General features: G+C 39.6%; 2 protein-coding genes across 4 annotated transcripts; one reads left to right on the top strand and one right to left on the bottom strand.

Annotated features, from left to right (window-relative positions):
• The first annotated feature begins 419 nt into the window (after positions 1 to 419).
• On the top strand, positions 420 to 8353 carry umodl1 (uromodulin-like 1). 2 transcript variants are annotated; one of them, XM_061298610.1, is made up of 17 exons: positions 420 to 600; positions 727 to 969; positions 1049 to 1207; positions 1679 to 1803; positions 1871 to 2057; positions 2904 to 3044; positions 3122 to 3322; positions 3402 to 3662; positions 3909 to 4021; positions 4098 to 4317; positions 4558 to 4695; positions 5314 to 6158; positions 6238 to 6398; positions 6677 to 6913; positions 7207 to 7363; positions 7435 to 7519; positions 7638 to 8353. In XM_061298610.1, the coding sequence occupies exons 1-17, from the start codon at positions 525 to 527 to the stop codon at positions 7823 to 7825; spliced, it is 3537 nt and encodes a 1178-aa protein (XP_061154594.1). In that variant the 5' UTR covers positions 420 to 524; the 3' UTR covers positions 7826 to 8353. The 2 variants fall into 2 exon arrangements, with proteins under 2 accessions (XP_061154594.1, XP_061154595.1); XM_061298611.1 differs by lacking the exons at positions 420 to 600; positions 727 to 969; positions 1049 to 1207 and adding an exon at positions 1467 to 1526.
• A 25-nt stretch (positions 8354 to 8378) lies between these two features.
• On the bottom strand, positions 8379 to 17869 carry map6a (microtubule-associated protein 6a). Of its 2 annotated transcripts, none has more exons than XM_061298699.1 (5): positions 16870 to 17869; positions 13342 to 13555; positions 12942 to 13156; positions 9931 to 10041; positions 8379 to 8752 (listed from the first exon to the last, which is right to left on the bottom strand). In XM_061298699.1, the coding sequence occupies exons 1-5, from the start codon at positions 17571 to 17573 to the stop codon at positions 8605 to 8607; spliced, it is 1392 nt and encodes a 463-aa protein (XP_061154683.1). In that variant the 5' UTR covers positions 17574 to 17869; the 3' UTR covers positions 8379 to 8604. The 2 variants fall into 2 exon arrangements, with proteins under 2 accessions (XP_061154683.1, XP_061154682.1); XM_061298698.1 differs by lacking the exon at positions 8379 to 8752 and having other exon boundaries at positions 9885 to 10041; positions 16870 to 17106; positions 17176 to 17869.
• Positions 17870 to 18829: the final 960 nt, after the last annotated feature.

Here is an 18829-nt window from a genome sequence, read left to right as displayed (position 1 = left end):
TTAATTGCTGTGTTGGGATCAGCAGTATGTAGCAAGTACTGCCATGGTTACCTGCGTGGAAACCACATCAGGGGACTTCTCATTCAGATCTCCCTTGGTGTTGGAAACATGTTTACCATTCTGACATAGGCAAAATGATCATTTCTTAAAAAGTTAAAAAAAAAAAACTTCTGTCACATTTCCATTATTAGGCGAGGACCTAATTAGAATAAACACAAGTCAAAGGCATTTGCACCATGTCTTAAGATTGCCTTTTTTTCTGCATTCCACATTGTGAACGCATAAATTAATTCAATACAATAATACAACCACAAAAACACATCCAAAACATGCCGGCTGCTATTTTTCTGCGATCCATCAGGGATAGGTGGTGCAATCAAGGTTGAGGGGTGGGGGTGGGAGTAAGAACCACATAGGATTTGAGCCATGAGTACAGTCTAACCAAGAGTGCATTGCTACAATCCTAATGAGGATCATGCACTTACAATGCTGCCGTTAAATATATTCTTGTAATACTGATCAAAATGGGTCATATGCTTTCAATTTGGATGATATTTTCTCTTTTGGCTCTCTCCACATGGAAAACAGCTACATATGAAGGTATGTTATATATGATCAAAACAGAGATGTTGCTAATTTTAACCAATTAATGTACATATATAATTAATAACATAGTTTTAAAGCAACCAAATAATGTCATCACTCAAGAATATTTATTTCTGATAGGAGAATCCTTATCTCCATCTGGCTATCAACTCTGTATTTACAACGAGACCCGCACTGTGAGTTCCTTGGTGTTACGAAAGGTTCCGTATACTGTAACCAAGAGTTGCGGTGGCTGGCTCTTTTGGACGCCATGTCCAGTGACGCTTTTCAAACTAGTTCATCAGACAGAGTACAGGATCCTGGTGGAGCAGGTGACCAGATGTTGCCATGGTTACGTCCAAGTGGGAAGCTACTGTGCCCTGTGTAAGTGTGCATGCAGAACATTAGCTTTTACTTTCTGTCTTTCTGATGGTTTTGGTGTTTCTTTTTTTTTTTAATGGAGCTTTAAATGGGAGTGAAGAGTTGATGGCCAAACCTGGATGGTGCCCAACCACAGATAGATCTAATTCCAGTGTTGATGACTGCAAGTGGGACATTGATTGTCCGGATTGGCAAAAGTGCTGTGAGAGCTCGGGTTACTTTCTCTGCAATAACCTTACAAGTGAGTATATATTTTTTATTTTACCTGAGAAATTGCTTTGCTTTGTCCTTGTTTCAAATTATCAAAACAAGTCTGTTTGGTGGAGCGCTGTTTTTGTTCAAATATAATATTAAATAGGAGTTGTATTGTAAACAGAATGACTTGGCTGAAGATCAGGAAACAGTGCCTGAAGCTGCAGCTTTCGAAAACATGATCAAACAATCACATACAATATTGCACTCTGCAAATGTCATTTCCTTTACTTTTTTTTTAATCTTGATGGAGGTCTGTGCTTACTAGTGCCAGTATATTTTTAGCATGAATTTATACAGGTATACAGGTATGTATCTTTGATAAATAAAATAAAAATTATTTATGATCATGATTTTTTTTAAATGACAACAATCGGTCCAAAATATTTCAACACTGGATCTTTGTGTCTTTTATTATTTTGTACCCTTTAACTCTTTTTTTTTTTTTCATAATCATCAGGCTCAGCTAATTACACAGAAAATCCGAGGCACTCTTTCAACGCGACAGTGACAGTAAAGACAGATTATCAACAATTGATGAACAACGGAGGTCTTTTCAACCACACAAGATTACTTCAAGCAATGGTACCGCAAAACTGACATCCCAAGACGATGATTATCATTGTGTTCACTCCTTTCCCTTTTTTTGCAGGTAACTGGAACGTTGGAGTCAGTTGATTTTTCAGTTTATTACCTCGGCTCATGGCCTGTGCATCCGTATCGAACGGCCACCTCGCTGCTGATCGACTGCAGCTTTGCTCTTTCACCTCACGTGGTCACGTCAAAACTGCATTTCCTCCTGAAACACATACAAGAGGTGTCAGCTGTGACAGTAGAAGGTGAGGAGGACAAGTAGAGGCGAGGTCGCACGTGACTTGACTTGTGTTTCTTCAGAGGGGGTGACATTTTTCAAGCGTGTGATGCATGTACAGAACATTGCAGTCAGGAAAGAATGACTCAGTGACACCACAGCTTCGCTTCTATTTGAGCGAACGTCTTCTGTGGGATGCTTCCTGCGATGGCAGAAAATAACACCCGAGTTAGTCACTCATATCTCCCCCTCCCCCACGCATTGCTCACAAGTCCATACGTATTACGGATACAAGGTGGTAACCACATGAACACGTTTGTACCACTGAATGGAAATCGTTATTTCCGAGACCTTTGTTTTGATTGGCTTTCATAGGAGCCTAATTATAGACGGAAAATGACTTATACAGGAAGTTATATGTTCTGTGATTGAAACATTAAAGGGACAGTGTGATTTCAGAAGCGACAGATTTTCTTTTTCAGTGTTCATTCATTAAAAAAAAAAGATTATCTCAATAATATTCAAACAAATATGTTTTATCAAATATATTTTTTTTAATTTATTGTAGGACCAATAATCACTAATTATATAAGAAGGGTCCGTGCGTTACCTTTCAGGAAGTGCCATCTTTCTACTACGGATACCCATAGGAAACAAACTTACTTTGTCACTTGAGGGAACACTATAATGATGTGTTGCTTCCACATCTGATGAAAATAAATGGTGATGGACGTCCTTCAAAATGCACACTTTGAACATTGCATTATATTAGTTCACCACTTGATGGCATTTTACGCAATTCTTAATTGTCAAATTGGCGTTGATGTGAGTGTGAATGATCTATTTCTTCATTCTTCCCTTTTCATCCTTGTAGATGTCAATGAATGTGCACATCCGGCTCTCCATCACTGCTCTCCGCTAGCTCAATGTAGCAACACGGTGGGCTCCTACCACTGCACCTGCCAAGCAGGATATGTTGATGTTGACCCTAGCAATCCCGGAACTCATTGTGCAGGTTAGGACAATGTTATTGTAGTGGCAGCCACTGTTTAAATAATACATTTTCATCCGAGGCTTACTTTTTTGTTTTAGTGGCAAATGACATCACCACGCAAGGCACCACAGAGTCCATGCAGTGTTGCCCTCTACCAATCAATATAACCTCACCTCCGACTGCAGACGACAACACGGTGATTAGTTTCAACGTCACAGAAAACAACGCAACTTGGATCACGAGCACTGCAATATACGTATCTACAACTGATGAGCTGCCTTTGACAACAACCACAAGTTGTATGAAGGATTTTATTCTTATCTCAGTCTGGCAAACCGGCAAACAGGAGTCATGATTGTGCTGTCTGCCCTTTTCCAGCCTCCTCCCCTGGCATCAGCAGATTACAGGCTGCCAACATCACTGGCACTTCTTTTTGTGTGTACTGGTCCAGCCTAATCCCAGCAAACCAGACTTACTTGGTGGGTCTTAGTGAGGGCTCAGATGTTATTAGTACGTGGACAACTGAGCAGACCATGATGGAAGTGAGGGAACTGCAGCCGGGGGTGCTCTACAATGTCACTGTTAAGATCCAAACAAATGAAAGCCATGGAGATATTCTTTATATAGCAGTCAAAACTGGTAAGAACTATTCTTATAAACCTGACTAAATCTATTGTGTTTGTTTTTTTAGGGCAGGGGGCTTTTTATCTGGGGCGTTTTAATTTAAAAAAAAAAAACTGTCAGAGATGTCATTGAGACACCTGAACTCGGTTTTAAAAAGTGTAAAACATGGAGATAATCTCTTGAGGGTATATCGTCCATGTGTGAAAATTAATCAATGAATCGACAAATAATCAATTTTAATCGATAATCATTTCTTTGTAGATGCTCAAACTCTGGGTGCAACCACGCGACTTACCAACATCCCGTTCACCGATGACCTATACAACAGAAGCAGTCAGGCCTATAAAAATGTTACAGCGGGAATTTTAGATGAGGTAGGTCCATCGTGTGTACTGATTCTGTGGATATCACAGAAAACATTGCGACAGTGGTGGCTATATTTCTTTGCAGATCTACTTTTCTCTGGCCCAAGATACAAAGACCATGCTGAATTCGGGTCAGGTGAGAATCGAGATCATAAAACTTTCCCCCGGCAGTGTGGTGGTCGACTTCATCCTGATCTTCAGCCCTGGTCAAGAACAAGACATCAGAAACACATCCACAGCAATACTCTACTCATTGAGGAACAGCTCTATATACACAATGGATGAAAATAATACAAGCATCAGTGGTATGTGTCTTACATTATGACAGTGCTCATATATTTTTATTTTTATTTTTCTTTTGTATGACTGTATTATACTGCCTTCGTGTGGTCAAGTTATTTATAGCAGAAGGAGCCGGAGAAAAAAAATAATCATAATGCATAAACTGTTGAATTCTTTACACTTTATTATTTATTTAGTAGAATATAAAATACAAAAATATGCCAGATACTGGAGTGAAAATTATGTTTTGTTTATTCTTGTAGATTTTGATGAATGTGTTCCGGGGGAAAATGATTGTTCCCAATGGGCTACATGTACAAATACCTGGGGTTCCTTCACATGCTCATGTCGAGATGGATTTATGGACACAGAACCACAAAGGCCTGGGAGATCCTGTCAAGGTAGCCTCTTGCTATTGCTCGATTCAATAAAATCCTAAAAATAGGAACCTGCAAAATTGAACATTTTCAAGATAATAATGTGCCTAATATGAAATCTGAACTTATTTGAAATGACTAAATACTTTATTATATGTTATTTATGAGTGTCGGAGCAGAACGTGGGCCTGCACTTGGCGCTTGAAATTGAAGCAGTTCTAAATTGGACAGGGGAACTGAGCCATCCACTCTCAGTCTTTCTATTTGCGACAGCTGATTGTTTACTCTGCTTTTGAAGCTTAGCTTGTAGCAAACCTGCGGGACTTCATGCACGCTTTCATCATGCTGTCTCTGATCCACTGGTGAAAGGAGACTTCATTTGAATCTCTCCTCTTACATCTGTAACCGCTTCACAAAATAATGCATGTGTAGAAATAGCTAGGATTGCGGGATTCTTTTTGTTATTATTATAAAACATGATGTGCTAGAGAAAAAAAGCTCAGATTCAAAATCAGTGCAAAAAAGAAATAAAGTTCAGTTGCGTCTCTGATTAAAACAAATGTAATTTACTGCCGCTTATTTTACAGTGCAGCTTCTATTCTTCACTTATTAAAAATAACTAGAATGTTTTCTCTTGGGCAGCTACCATGGAGACCACAACGTTGCAATCAACGCCTGTTACATCCTCAGTCAGCACTTTACCTCAAATAACAACACCATCATATCCACCTTCAACAATCACCTCTGAGGAAATAGCCACCGCTCGCCGAATGGCGTCCCCGATGACTGCCACCGTGGTCACCTCTGCAGTACCAAGTACCATCACTATGCCGACAACCAGCAGGAATGAAGCCGCGACCATGTCTATCGTAACTGCCACCATGGTACCACCATCCACCTCTATGGCACCAACAACCATCACCATGGTACCAACAACCGCTTCCACCATGGTACCACTACCACCAACCACCTCTATGGCACCAACAACCATCACCATGGTACCAACAACCGCTTCCACCATGGTACCACTACCACCAACCACCTCTATGGCACCAACAACCATCACCATGGTACCAACAACCGCTTCCACCATACCAACAACCACAATTGCATCTGGATTCATTGCACCGAGTACATCCACTTCAGTTGAAGTTGCAGAGACAATCTCCACGATACCAACAAACACATTTGAACATACAACCGGCATCATAACAACCACTCAAGCAGCGAGGACTGAACCCACTTCCCCGAATAAATACTTAACTTCTTCACCATCCCATAGAATATATTCACTTCTGAGTGATATTTCAGTTGAGTGCACAATTACAGGCATCACAGTTACAATTGCTAGACAGTTTCTAGTCGATAACAACATCAGGGAAGTCACTCTGTACCTGGGCCATCGGGAATGCGGCGTCACTACCTTCAATGCGAGCCATGCCCGGCTGATCGTAAGCTGGAATGAGTGCATCACAATTTCTGCACAAGTGAGTGATAGTAGGTGATTTGAATTTTTTGTCCTCTCTTGCACAAAATAACAACTCCCTGCTGTTTTGTTATTTTTAGAATGAATCCTATTACATGGCTTCGGTAACACTGTTCAACACCATGGAAACATACACGTCAGTTAATGGAACACTGGAGGCACCCAAATTGCTCCTGGAGGTTCCCATAATATGTACCTATATGAGGAGCATGCTCACGTCTGCTGATATTGGCTCCATGGGGTACGTCCTTTCTTCCCTGGCATTAGAAGTGTAAAGATCAAAAAGTACGTGATGGGGAGAATGAAGCTTCAAAATTGCTTCATGAACCAGTTGTATTCTTTTGATGGAACTGTTGAGGTGGTTAAGAAATGGCAAGTCACTATACTTTTCGCCCCAATGTTGAACAGAGAGTGCCCTCTGAAGGAGTGAATAAATATAACAACTGGTTCATGAAGCAATTTTGAAACTTCATTTCCCATCACCACAATTGAATGTGTTTTTTCTGTCATTGTTTCCAGGTATGAATTAATCCAAGATGTGATCACAAGCTCTGGAATGTTCCAGGTGACAGTACAGTTGCTGAATGGAACATTTCCTCTACCTTACAACTACAGCTTGTCTCCAGAGGAGGCTGTTGTGGTACAAGTGAGCATGAATACCTCAGCAGAAGAAATCAAAGTAGTGATTTACGCTTGCTGGGCGACGCCCACCCAAAATCCGCTGGATAACAAACGTTTTATCTTTCTGGACAACAGGCAAGATCTTTCAAATTAATCTCTAAAATTAATCGCAAATTAAAGAAGATTTATTATGCATTTCTCACCCACAATTTGAAACAGTTTCCGTGATCTTTGACATTCTTTGGTCAAGCTATAGAGTTGATTATATTAAAAGCTTTTCAAAAATATTGCGTTAATCCAATTTCGGTACTTAGAACCTTTCTGTTACCTTAACGCACTCTTAATGGGTTATTAGACTTGTCCTGAATGAAGAATAAAAAAAAAAAAAAAAGAGATGTTAATCACGAACCATTTCCTGTGACCTACAGATGTGCCCTCAACTTGTACACTGACGTGTTGATGAACGGGAACTCCAGCACGTCTCGAGTGTCTGTGCAGATATTCTCTTTTGTCGATGTCAATTTGATTTATCTGCACTGTCACGTTCAGATCTGTTTGCAGATTGGATCTGATACCTGCGTGCCGGTGAGTGCGCTTTTTATTTTGCTATTATACCCTTCAAAAAACAAAAAAATAAAAACATTTTTTTGTTTTAGGATTGTTTGCAAAGAACACCTTGGTCTTCCAACACTATTGGAAGAGCGTTTGGTTCAACTGGACCTTTGCTTATGTCTGAGGAAGGTGAGTGGTGTCCCACAAGTCCTAGAAAAAAAAATACATAATTTTGCAATGTTTTAAAATAACAACTGCCTACTAACTTGTTTTCTTTTTTTATTTCATTTTTTATTTCCTTATCAAGTGGCCCCGGAGACTGAAAGCGACAAACTCCAACTGATTGGACTGTCCTTCCTCGGAGTAGTTGTAATTCTCTTCTTCGTCATCGGTTCTGCTTGTCTCTTCTACTATCAAAGAAACCGCATCGGACATTATAATTTTAATGCTAAATCCGAGCCGCTGAACATCACCAATATTGAGGTTCACGCTTAAGTCTCACATCGTTTACATTAATAATTTCGTTTTCCCTGTTAACTTTATTTAACTTGTAAAGCTTTGCACAATGACATATTTATTTCCTAATCAGTCTTTTTAGACATTGACATGTCAATATTAAGAAACATTGACATGGAAAAAGGTCAATTAAGGGAAGTCAAATATAGAGAATTACCATAAATGCACATTTGATATTTAATTTGAAAAATTATCAATGCAGAAATATTATTTTATAGTCACTGGTGTCCAACTCAATCAATTACTTTAAGTCAGTTTCACTGTTTACAATGTGGATCAATTTATTTAGGCTGTGTAGAATAATAACATTTATCTACGCTTTTTAATGTTGATCAACTTACTGTTAGAATGTTTTTATCAATCATATCTGTCATTCTGTTTTCATTTACGTCCATCAATCATTGGCTGATTACATTTGCATATACTATGTTTCAACAATAAGTTTTTATCTGCTTAAAAATGTCATGCGACAAAAGACACATTACAAAGCAATACTTCAATCTGCAAGTATTGATCTTTTATTTACACTATAACTGTATACAGGTTTCTTTAGATGTGATATTAGCACTTTATGGTGTGTGTTTTTTGTATTATTATCAATACAGCTTCAAAATACAATATGCATAAAACAAGAAAAAACAACTAGATAGCACCTTTTCGTTAATATCGCAGGCCAAAGAGTTGTTTAAGGACCAAAAAACTATTTCAGACATGCACGTGTGTGTGTGTTTGTGTATTTGTGTGTGATTGTCACAATACTACTCAGTCTGGTTCAAATCGAGGGCAAATCGCACAACTCCGCTGCTGCGTCGCTGTTCGGGTCTTTCCAGTAGTGGTCCTGATTCTCCTCCAGAAGCACCCTGGGAATGATGATGATCGGGTCGGACAAACTCGTCCTGAGCATCTCTAAGAAGCAGCATCAGCATGTGGTTAAGGTGTCAAGAAAGGGGAAAGAAAACAAAAAGACGTTGAAATATTGCCTGAATATATATTTTTTAAATCACATCTAAATGAGATTGAACCTACTGCCTATTTCCACACCTATTTTGTACTTACCGGCTAACACTCCACAAATATTCTCAATAACGTTTTCGATTGCAGGTCCGATAGAAAAACAGTGAAGGCATGCTGGGGAACATATTCCGACTCCGTGACAAGTGTAACTTAACAATCAACTACCGTATTTTCTGGACTATAAGGCGCACCTTCAATGAATGGCCCATTTTAAAACTTTGTCCTTATATAAGGCACACCCTTAATGCATCATGTCAGATTTTTAATCCAAATCAAATCATTCTCCATTTGATCTTTTTTATTTCAACTTCAGATGGAACAAATTACTTTATAATCACAAAATTAGGATCCATAGTCTTTTTGATTCATGATTCATAGTCTTCAGCGGGCCACTTATGATTGATTTCATGACACAATGCTTCGGGCCAGTTTAAATTTAGGGATTTGGTCCATATATAAGGCGCATTGTCGGCTTTTGAGAAAATTTGAGGTTTTTAGGTGCGCCTCATATTCCGGAAAATACAGTACTGTGCATATGCGGTATATACAGTAGATACAAAAAGTATCGTAAAGATGGCTATTGGCTTGATTATTCAATAAAACTATGGATTATAAATAGAAACACAGAACTTTAAATCTCGCTGCATCTTAACAGGGGTGTGTTCACTTTCCATATCCACTGTAGTGATGTCATTACATGAGTATGAGAAACTAGGTCAAAACTGACATTTATTTCACGACCAACTCCCCTTATTAAACAATTCGCATGCAATTATAGCAAACAACATAAAAACATGGCTACATTCCATCCAGTTTCATGCAAGCTGAAGGGTTCCATGTAAGGAAGCTTACATGCAGGAGGTGACGACAGGCAACCCCCTGAATCCAACACCACTACTCCGGTGTCCATTCATGGAAGAGAAAAAGAGAACTAACTCGGATCTAAAGTGGTTCATCGTTTCAATAAAACTAATGTGGAATAATAATTGAAAAAAAAAAAAAAATCAAAAGTCCATGAATGAGAATGAGTGGCTGGCCGGCATCTTCTAAGTGATTCTTTTGTGGTTTACCTGGGATTGGGTAGCGCACAGCCCCACAGGTGTTGCTTTAGGGTCTGTACCCAGCCAATATCTCGGATTGGCTGGCAGAGTTGTACGTAGTGGTGTTGTTTTAGCGCAACCCTTCGAATGAATAAAAACGTCACTCATTAGCAAAAGGAACATCAGCATCATCCAAATTTGACATCTCCCTCCCCATTACTCATGACAGCAGTGTGAGAAACAATATATAGATTTGTTTTGTACACACCGCAAATTCAATGACGTTGTGTGTAAAATGTAAATAAAAGTATAAACGCAATCATTTGAACAATTCTATTTTGTTTGTTAATATTCAAATTTCTTGTGATGGTCAATTTGTTTTTTAATTATCAAAATTATAACATATAAAATCAAAAATGATTTCACTCTGCCTGTAGTGATATAACATGCTGAATTTCTAATTCAATAAATTAAGTTCCCCACAAATGTATTGAAATGCATCAGTATTAGCGATGCAAAAACAATATATTTTTCTCACAATTGCAACATGCATCAAGAAAGAATGCCAGAAGTCATGCCGGAATGTTGCGCAATCTTAAATAAGCATAGAAAGAAAGGAAAATTCTCATCCATGTGGATTTTCCTATTTTCTTTGACAAAGACTGGAGAAATACAAACAGATACCTGCAACCGCTAATGCTTTACTATAAACAAAAACAAAGCCAGAGGACACCTTTTATTTTTATTTTTTTTCGGTGATTATTTATTTATAATGTTTCTTTATATATATGAGCAAGCAGAAACACATATACGTCACAGTTTTTTTTTTCTTCAAGACATAACTTCCTTTACCATACTTTCTATCCTTATTTACGTAAAGAGCACAACGATAGCACCGGGTGTGTGACGTGCCAAGCACTGTTTAATGACGACGTGGCCCCTTTCCCCGTGTTATATGACCAAGTGACACCCCTAAACCAACGGCTGCAAAATTCAAATGAGTCTGGTCTTCAGCTCCCATGGGTCATGCGATCACTTTTGACAAATGTTGGCGGTAATGATTGCGCAGCGAATAAAGTGAAGGATATTAATTATGTGTGTGTCTAAAGGGGGCAACAAAAATAAAATCGACCCATGGCGGTGCATTATAATCTCAAATGGTAAAGAATCAAATAGTCACATATACAGTATAAATGTGATACTATATATGGCTGTGTATACTGTGGAAGCGCTAAAGTTGAAAGCCAGGAAAGATAAAAAGACTTGAGTAAAAATTGGAGATAGTCAAAATAATGTGATGACAACCATAAAACAGGTAACTAAAGTTGATGACTGCGCAGTACGTTGACAGTTAATATTAATAATAATACTAATATCACCGTATTTTCCGCACCTGAAAACCTCTTTGAAGGTGCGCCTTATAATCCGGTGCGCCTTATATATGGACAAAGTTTTAAAATGGGCCATTCATTGAAGGTGCGCCTTATAATCCGGTGCACCTTATAGTGCGGAAAATACGGTAATATTAATAATAATATGCCTCCCATTTCCACACATGCATTTCCATCCCAACATTAAATGAAGTTAATGTATGAATGTTAACAATGTCATTTATTTTAATTCTTTGCTTTTGGAAATTATAAGTATAATGGCCTCCATTAGCAGTTCCACTGTATACGCAGCTGGATGTTTTAAAGCATGTGTATTGTGAAAGATGTCTCTACAATAGCTAACATAGGTTAAGTGCATACAATAGCGATTACAATTACATCATTACAAACCAGCTTACTTACAGTATGTCGCCTTCTATATCCAACACATGACATGAAGAAAACTCTTTAAAACCACAATAAATAAAAAAAAAAAAAGTCAAGTCTTTACATTTAGGAATTTGGTATGCTTCACTACATACCTCTTATTCACGTAATGTACTCAGTAACCACCATATTTAACTTCCCGAACAACAATAAATAAGGTTTAAAATCAACACACTTGCATACCCATCTAATTCTAACAAGACAGTGTGGAAGATGATAAATTGAAAATAACGCCATGAATATTAGAAAAGCTAACCATACCAAATAAAATTAATAGAATTAATATTAATTTATAATCACATTGGTCACGCTCACCATGGCCTGTGTATAATAATAATAATAATAATAATAATAATAATAATGCTTTACGTCTCGTGAGACCCCCAGACACTCAACTATTGTATGTACTATGTATTTTCTAGCTGCACTAAACTGTATAAACTTTGAGGAGAATGCCATGGAGACCTTGAGACATAATATTAATGTGATATACATATGCATAATATTTGATGCATAATCATATAAGATGATCCAGATTGTCCTCTGGCGGCAAATTTGCTTTTGAATTTAATTGAACTAAGCTAAACTAAAATAGCCACGTGAGTATGAATGAGGTAATGCTCCAAGGGATACAAACAAGTGTAAATTTCTCATTCAAGAGAAATCTGTCACAAAGAATTACGATCATGCATAGTCAGACCGAAAGCATGAACACATAAACAGAAGCAAAGATGAAACCGAAACATGATGCGGCTCAGAGATCATTACCAGGCATAACATTTATCAAAGATGCTCAGGTTTGGTCATGATTTATTTTCAGCGCTTCCAATCGTTGATAATCTTTGATAAACTCAGCAGAACGATCCCGCTCAGTCAATCAAGCCAAACCAGCAGAGGCGCTTGCGGTCTGGCTCATGCAAGCGTTGGCAGCCCGTCGCCATGGCAACCCGGGAGACGGGGGCGAGCAAAGTGGGGGTGGCATTGAGTAGCAGCGGAAAAAAAAATATACACTCATGCCCGCTTGCGTCGATCAAAATTGGACAATGGACTGATGACATCTTATTCTCATTGAATAGAAAGAAGTGAATGGGAGCAAAGCAGAAGCAAAAAAAAAAAAAAAAAAGAGAGGATGGCAACAAAAAAGAAAAACACTATTTTGCAGCCTCTGTCTTTACTTTCCCCCAAAAAAAACAAAAGATGTGAAAGGTGCTAAATGGTTTTTACTCTTTCGCTTCAGCCAGTTTGTTGTTCATCTCTTTACTTTTCTCCTTGTCCCCCAACGCTGGCCGGCTCATGGGCTGGTTCTCCGAGGTCATCTTCCTGGAGCCCCTCAGTGCCGTGCTCTGCTTATCTTTGGCTTTCTTCACCGGATTGCCCTGGCCCGATGCTACGGCCCGGGGCTTTCTGGCTTTAGTGCGAGGGACAGTAGACCTGTCCACCTGAGAATGTTGGACAGCAGACATGAAGGAAAAATTTTAAAGACTGTGAAAAAGTAAGTTGACTTTTTTCTATTACATGCCCCCACCATTCTTCCGCCATGTGGACCACGCACCTCCTTTACTGAAATCAAGTCATCTGTGTTCATTCCCACAACGGCGCAAACACCCCTTTTGCCCCTGCTCACCTGTTTAATGGGGTCAACGTATGGCTCGCTGTACAAACTGCGTATCCTCCTCCTCTCCTGGGCCTTATTGTCAGTAGGCTGAAGTGGAGCTTGTCCTTTGAATGTCGCACTATAGCTGGTTTCCAGCCGAGTCCTCTCGTCCGGAGGTAGGTACTGGGACTTGGCCCGGATCATCCGTGTAGGCTTCACATCTCTGTAAGCCTTAAATTCGGTTCTGCAGGAAGGGAAGGCAGAGCAAAATTACTAAATACATTTTGGGTCTCGTCATTGTTCATAAGAATCCAATTGCAAGTCTTGTCAGTAGCTTGCATGTCTTATTCAACTGAATCAAACAAAAGCTGCCCACGTAGCATAGCAACTAAACCGGAACCTACATTTGAATGATGAAACTAAAATACAAGGTGATCACTTCATCTTCCAGTTGGTTGCTTTGCACACATTTACATTTCAATGAATCCCTTTTCACAAAATGTGCTCAAGGTTTTAACATTTATTAAACAAGCCAGAGGGCTAAAATGTCATTATGTAAAAAGTTCAATTCTTCCTAGCACAAAGGCTGAGACTTTGCCTTTTGAAAAGAGAATGACTACCAGTGCACTAGAGGGATGGAAATCACACACAGAGAGAGTGATTACATAATGGGACTTAGGCTCGCTTTCAGGGCCAGGATGGAGCAAGAGGCCATAGCGCAAAGACGGATTACACAATGACGTCCCAGGACAAGGGTAGAAAACACTTACATGACACCACAGAGTGTCGATTGTACAAGTGTAAAGAAGACCCCATTCATGATCAGTGTAACAATAATTTATGTGTCCATGAAGTGCTGCAGAAAAGGGAGGGAGGGGGGGAGCACTGTATAGAATAAACATAAATGGTCTAATGGTTATTGGCAAGATGCACTAAAACAGAAAAAAAATCCTTCAATGGGTTTGCTGTATAAAATGATTTTCTCACTCAATATGGCATCAGTGGAACAGACTTTCCACCCACCGGAATCATAACAACACAAGATATTTTCCGTGAACCTGAAAGTAGGCTGCTAACTCACAAACATAAGGATGGGTAAAAGAAAATATTTATCAGCTCGGTTTAGAAGATATTTCTAATATCTTCACATAGTTGAAAGAGAAAATGACAGGTGGGGGTGCACACATTTATATCCATATAAAAATTATAAGATTTTTTGAAAGATGCGTGTTTTTTTTTTTTTATATCCATCACTGCGACACAAGCTATTCCTGTCAAAGTGATATTTTCTGCTTTTGAGACTAAAGCTGCTGACCGGGTTGACCCGCTGTGGTGCAGTTTATGTGCGGAGAGAGAAAGGCCTCTTCACTGCAACCATTCGCTGGTGCTGACAGCAGTGGAAACACGCCAGGACGCACAGCATGCAATTCTGCCCACAATATGGGCTGCTATGCTTTCTAGTTATGTTATTGCTGAATAAACATTTTCACATGTACAAGCAAAATAATACTTTGTAGCATTCTTAGATTCAAACCATCCAATAAAAATCCCAACAAATTTATTTTAGAGTCATGTTAAATATTTCCTGATATTGCCGACGCTTCACGAGTGCCGAGCGAGTATTCGAGGGAATCAATGAACCCAGAGGGACGGCTGTGGCTTCTTTTTATTGTCAGATCAGCGGCCATAAAGACTGACTTGAAGTCAATAAGCTCTCAGATGGCCTGTCTGATAGCAGCCTCTTTTTTGCTAATATGCGCTACGATGCAGGGGAGCATTTTTATTTATTTTCTTATTTATTATTATTTTAGTTGTTATTTTTATTTTATTTTTTATTTATTATTTAATTTGGTATTATTTTCTATTTTAATTTTTAGAAGAGACGGCACAAACTATAATGCGAATTAACTGTAATCACACACACACTAATATGAGATTAAAAGTGTTACATAAAACAGCTTTAGTACGGTCCGACTCGGAACTGATGGAACAAATGAGTATCAGTGGAGATTTTCAGGATTACATTTGACAATATTATGTGAACTCAGATTAATGACAACAGTGCATGAAAATCAAAGCAGTTTTAAAGTTTTTCTCGCTAGCTGAAAAAGATTGTTTTGTTTTTTGGGGACTTAGCTTGTCAGTAGAAATGCAGGCTCTCTAAGAGGATCATTTTCAAAATCCAACAATATTCTGTCACTTTGCTGCTGTGGGCTAACAAACAGCAGACAGAAAGATTTTAAGGAAAGAAAAGTCTCTTGAAAGGATTTGGTTCTAGAGAATAACCTGAACTCAATGAACCTGCAGCTTCTGCGTCATTGTCTCAGATAAAAAATCACTTTCCATAAGCTAATTTTCGTTCACTTTGTCCTCTTTTGGTCACAGCAGATCTTACAGTGACAATATAGGCTTTGTCTGTTTAAAAAAAAAAAAAAAAAAAACCATGAACAAAGGTTCAGGCAGCTGATATCTCTCACTCATGCCTTTTATCAAGCATAATTTTTTTTAAATACGACCAAAGCGGCAGAAAATAAGATTGGATTGATCAGTCTGTGACTCAGCATTGTTCAGCGTTCTTATCCTTAAGTGCCTTTTGTTTTGACTTTTACAAAAGGTACTATTGCTTCATGTCTCCGTTCCGTGTCTTGTCTCCCTAAATAAATTTAGCCTGTTTCATGATTTTCCCTCAGTCTGTTCTCTTAAATTTAATAAATAATAAATGAGTGAATATACAGATATATATAGATACGTAAGTGCAAACAATAGTCCAATAGGATGGATGGATGACAGTGTTCCAGTGATGTGAATGGGGCACTGCTGTGCAAATTGTGTTTATTCTTATTTATATGTTCTACCCCCGCCCCCCCCCCCCCCCCCCCCCCTCTCTTCTTAAGACAGCTCATAAATATCGGCCTTCTGGGACTATATGGCACAGTGGAGAGTCATCATTAATGTTTCAAGGTGAAAGAATGCATGACTACAGAGTACAATTGCACTTCAAGCAAATCCTAAATTAGCACTAATGCTATTTCGGCACATGCTGGTTGATTTGTGCCCACCATCCGTAATATTAACCCACAGCTGACCCGCTTGGAGGCTTCACTGGCAGAGGGTTGGGTGGGCTTCTGTCGTGCCATGTGGGAGGGGGCGGATGATGCCCTTGGGCTGCACCCTGCTCCACAATCCACGCACACACATGGTAGCGGGTCTTTCAGCAGCTTCATGACAAGATACACTGATCTTACATGGCACATCATCAGCTGTGTTTCTTGCTAAGTAAGGCAACCAAGTTAAAACATGGAGTACTTATACAATAAACCAGGGGTATTGTTTTAATTTCACTGGTGACAATAATTTCTGCAGCTAATATGTTGAAGGTTGTCCTACATTTAGCACAACGATTCATTCAAGTAGTGTAAGAACTGGATAATTCATGAAGTACCGGGAGATCTACTACAAAAACTGCATTCCTACCATGTTTTGGCAATCATACTTAGTTACGGACTCTGTGACCCTTGACTTAAATCAGATACGTCCCGGAAAAGGGGTACTACTCACTTGTAAGAACTGCCGGCTGCAATCTCCTGTTTAATTTGCCTGTTGACGGCATCCACAGCAGCCCGTCCTTCTCCTTCTACCTTGAGGACTACTTTCTTCTCACCTTCTGCCTTTTTGCTCGGTCTCTTTTTCCTCTCGTGGCCTTGGATGAGGTCTTTCTCTTGCACTCTGTCAGCGATGGTGCTTTTCTCCACGCCGTGTTCGCCATCCGCCAGGTGATGTTTTCCGTGTCTGGACCTGTCCAATGGGCGGTCGTCACCGGCGGAGATAGTGGCGGGTGGTTTAGGTATCCACGGGTGGTCGTACCTTTTCGGCATGGGCCAAGCCTTGTAGTCTTTCTGGTACTGAGTCTCGCTGTTGAAGGGTATTTCTGGACCGTGGTACTCGTTCTTGGGTTTACAGCTGGGTTCGGGTCGCACTCTCCAGTGTTTAAAGTCCTCCCTCATGACCGAGCTGCACATTCGCTCCTCAGAGACGCACCTCCTTGGCGCGCGTGGACCCGGAGCGGCGGCGCGGCGCTGGGTGCGGGGCGGCTGCGTTTTTATGGCGAGCCCGGCCCCTAATGGAGGCTGCAGCTGGACGTGCTGCATCTCCGAGGCGTCCGTATACTTGGTGAATACCAAAGGCACCGCAATGTCAGCCTTGTCCATCTGGTTCCAGAAGCGGGCCATGCAGCACGCCCTGCTGATGCAGGGCCACGCCATGCTGAGGTTCCTTAAGAAAACAGTGGATTCGAGATGGAATCAAAACGGAAGGAATATTTTCCACTATGCTGTTTACGAGGGAGGCGAGTCCGTGTTTGCAGATTGCACGGCTGAGTCCAATGTTGTTGTTTTTTTAGGTTAGATTAAAATGAACGCAAATCCATTGCACTTCCGAAGTGTATTGCCAAGCATTACCGATCATTTCATCTTCAAGATCTAACCGTAATAAGAGTTTTCTTCTCAGATGTCGTCTGCGTCCGTATGCGTATCCTCTGTGCTACATCACGCAGGGGAAAACGGCCCCGCCCTCACCCTCGCAGCATCCGGACACCTAAAGCAGGCTAAAAACATCAAGTTATATATTTTAAGGTAACGTCTGGGTTCGCCACCTGAAAATGTTAATACTTGAAAACGCTGGTGGGAGGGAAACAGCAAGCTTACGACATTCCATCTTATTATTATCCGACATTAAGCCTATTACGTATTAGAATTCAACCTAGTATAAAACAGAGCTCCCAATTTGAAGAGGGAAAAACATACCTTTAGTTTGAATCAAACAACTGTTTCCGGTTTGTCATGGATGAATCTGGTAACTTGATTAACGCAAAACGTCGTTACAAGGTACCCTTCAAACTGATGAGCAATGGGTTATCAATGTTTGTGAAGTGCGTAATGTAGAAATAATATTCCTATATAATATATAGACAGTAATTTTGAATGTTTAAATTTCAAGAATGTTAAAAACACAGGTTGGCGATAATAGTTGTAAGTTGTCTTGTGTCCATATTTACATATTACAGAAAACAATATGAACACATTTCTCTCCATTCCCAGATTAATTATGATTCTGAAACCCGTGCAATGTATAACCGCTTTGATATTTACTTTAAATAATGTATCTTCATTTGTATACTTAGCCCACAAGAATGGCAGAGCAAAATAAAAAGCACCTACCCTCATTTGGATCTGAACCTGAATAGTGGTGATCAGAGACAGGTGTCGCAGCTCAGTGACACCGCCCACCTTTAACCTTAGATGGACTGTGGGTGGAGAGAACACACCTTGCAAACTAGCCGAAACAGAAGAAACATACTTTTTATTTGATGTTCATCAGATTTTTCTGATGAAAAAGATGTAACTTGGATTATATGCATGGCAAACAATAGTGCTTTCAATATTTCTCCACTTTTTTCACATTATTTTTGCTGTCTGAAAATATTCTAAAGCTTTTACACAGCACATATTGTCATAATCTC

This window comes from Syngnathus typhle, linkage group LG15 (assembly GCF_033458585.1).
Source record: "Syngnathus typhle isolate RoL2023-S1 ecotype Sweden linkage group LG15, RoL_Styp_1.0, whole genome shotgun sequence".
Taxonomy (NCBI): domain Eukaryota; kingdom Metazoa; phylum Chordata; class Actinopteri; order Syngnathiformes; family Syngnathidae; genus Syngnathus; species Syngnathus typhle.
This window is presented reverse-complemented; position numbering and strand designations above follow the sequence as displayed.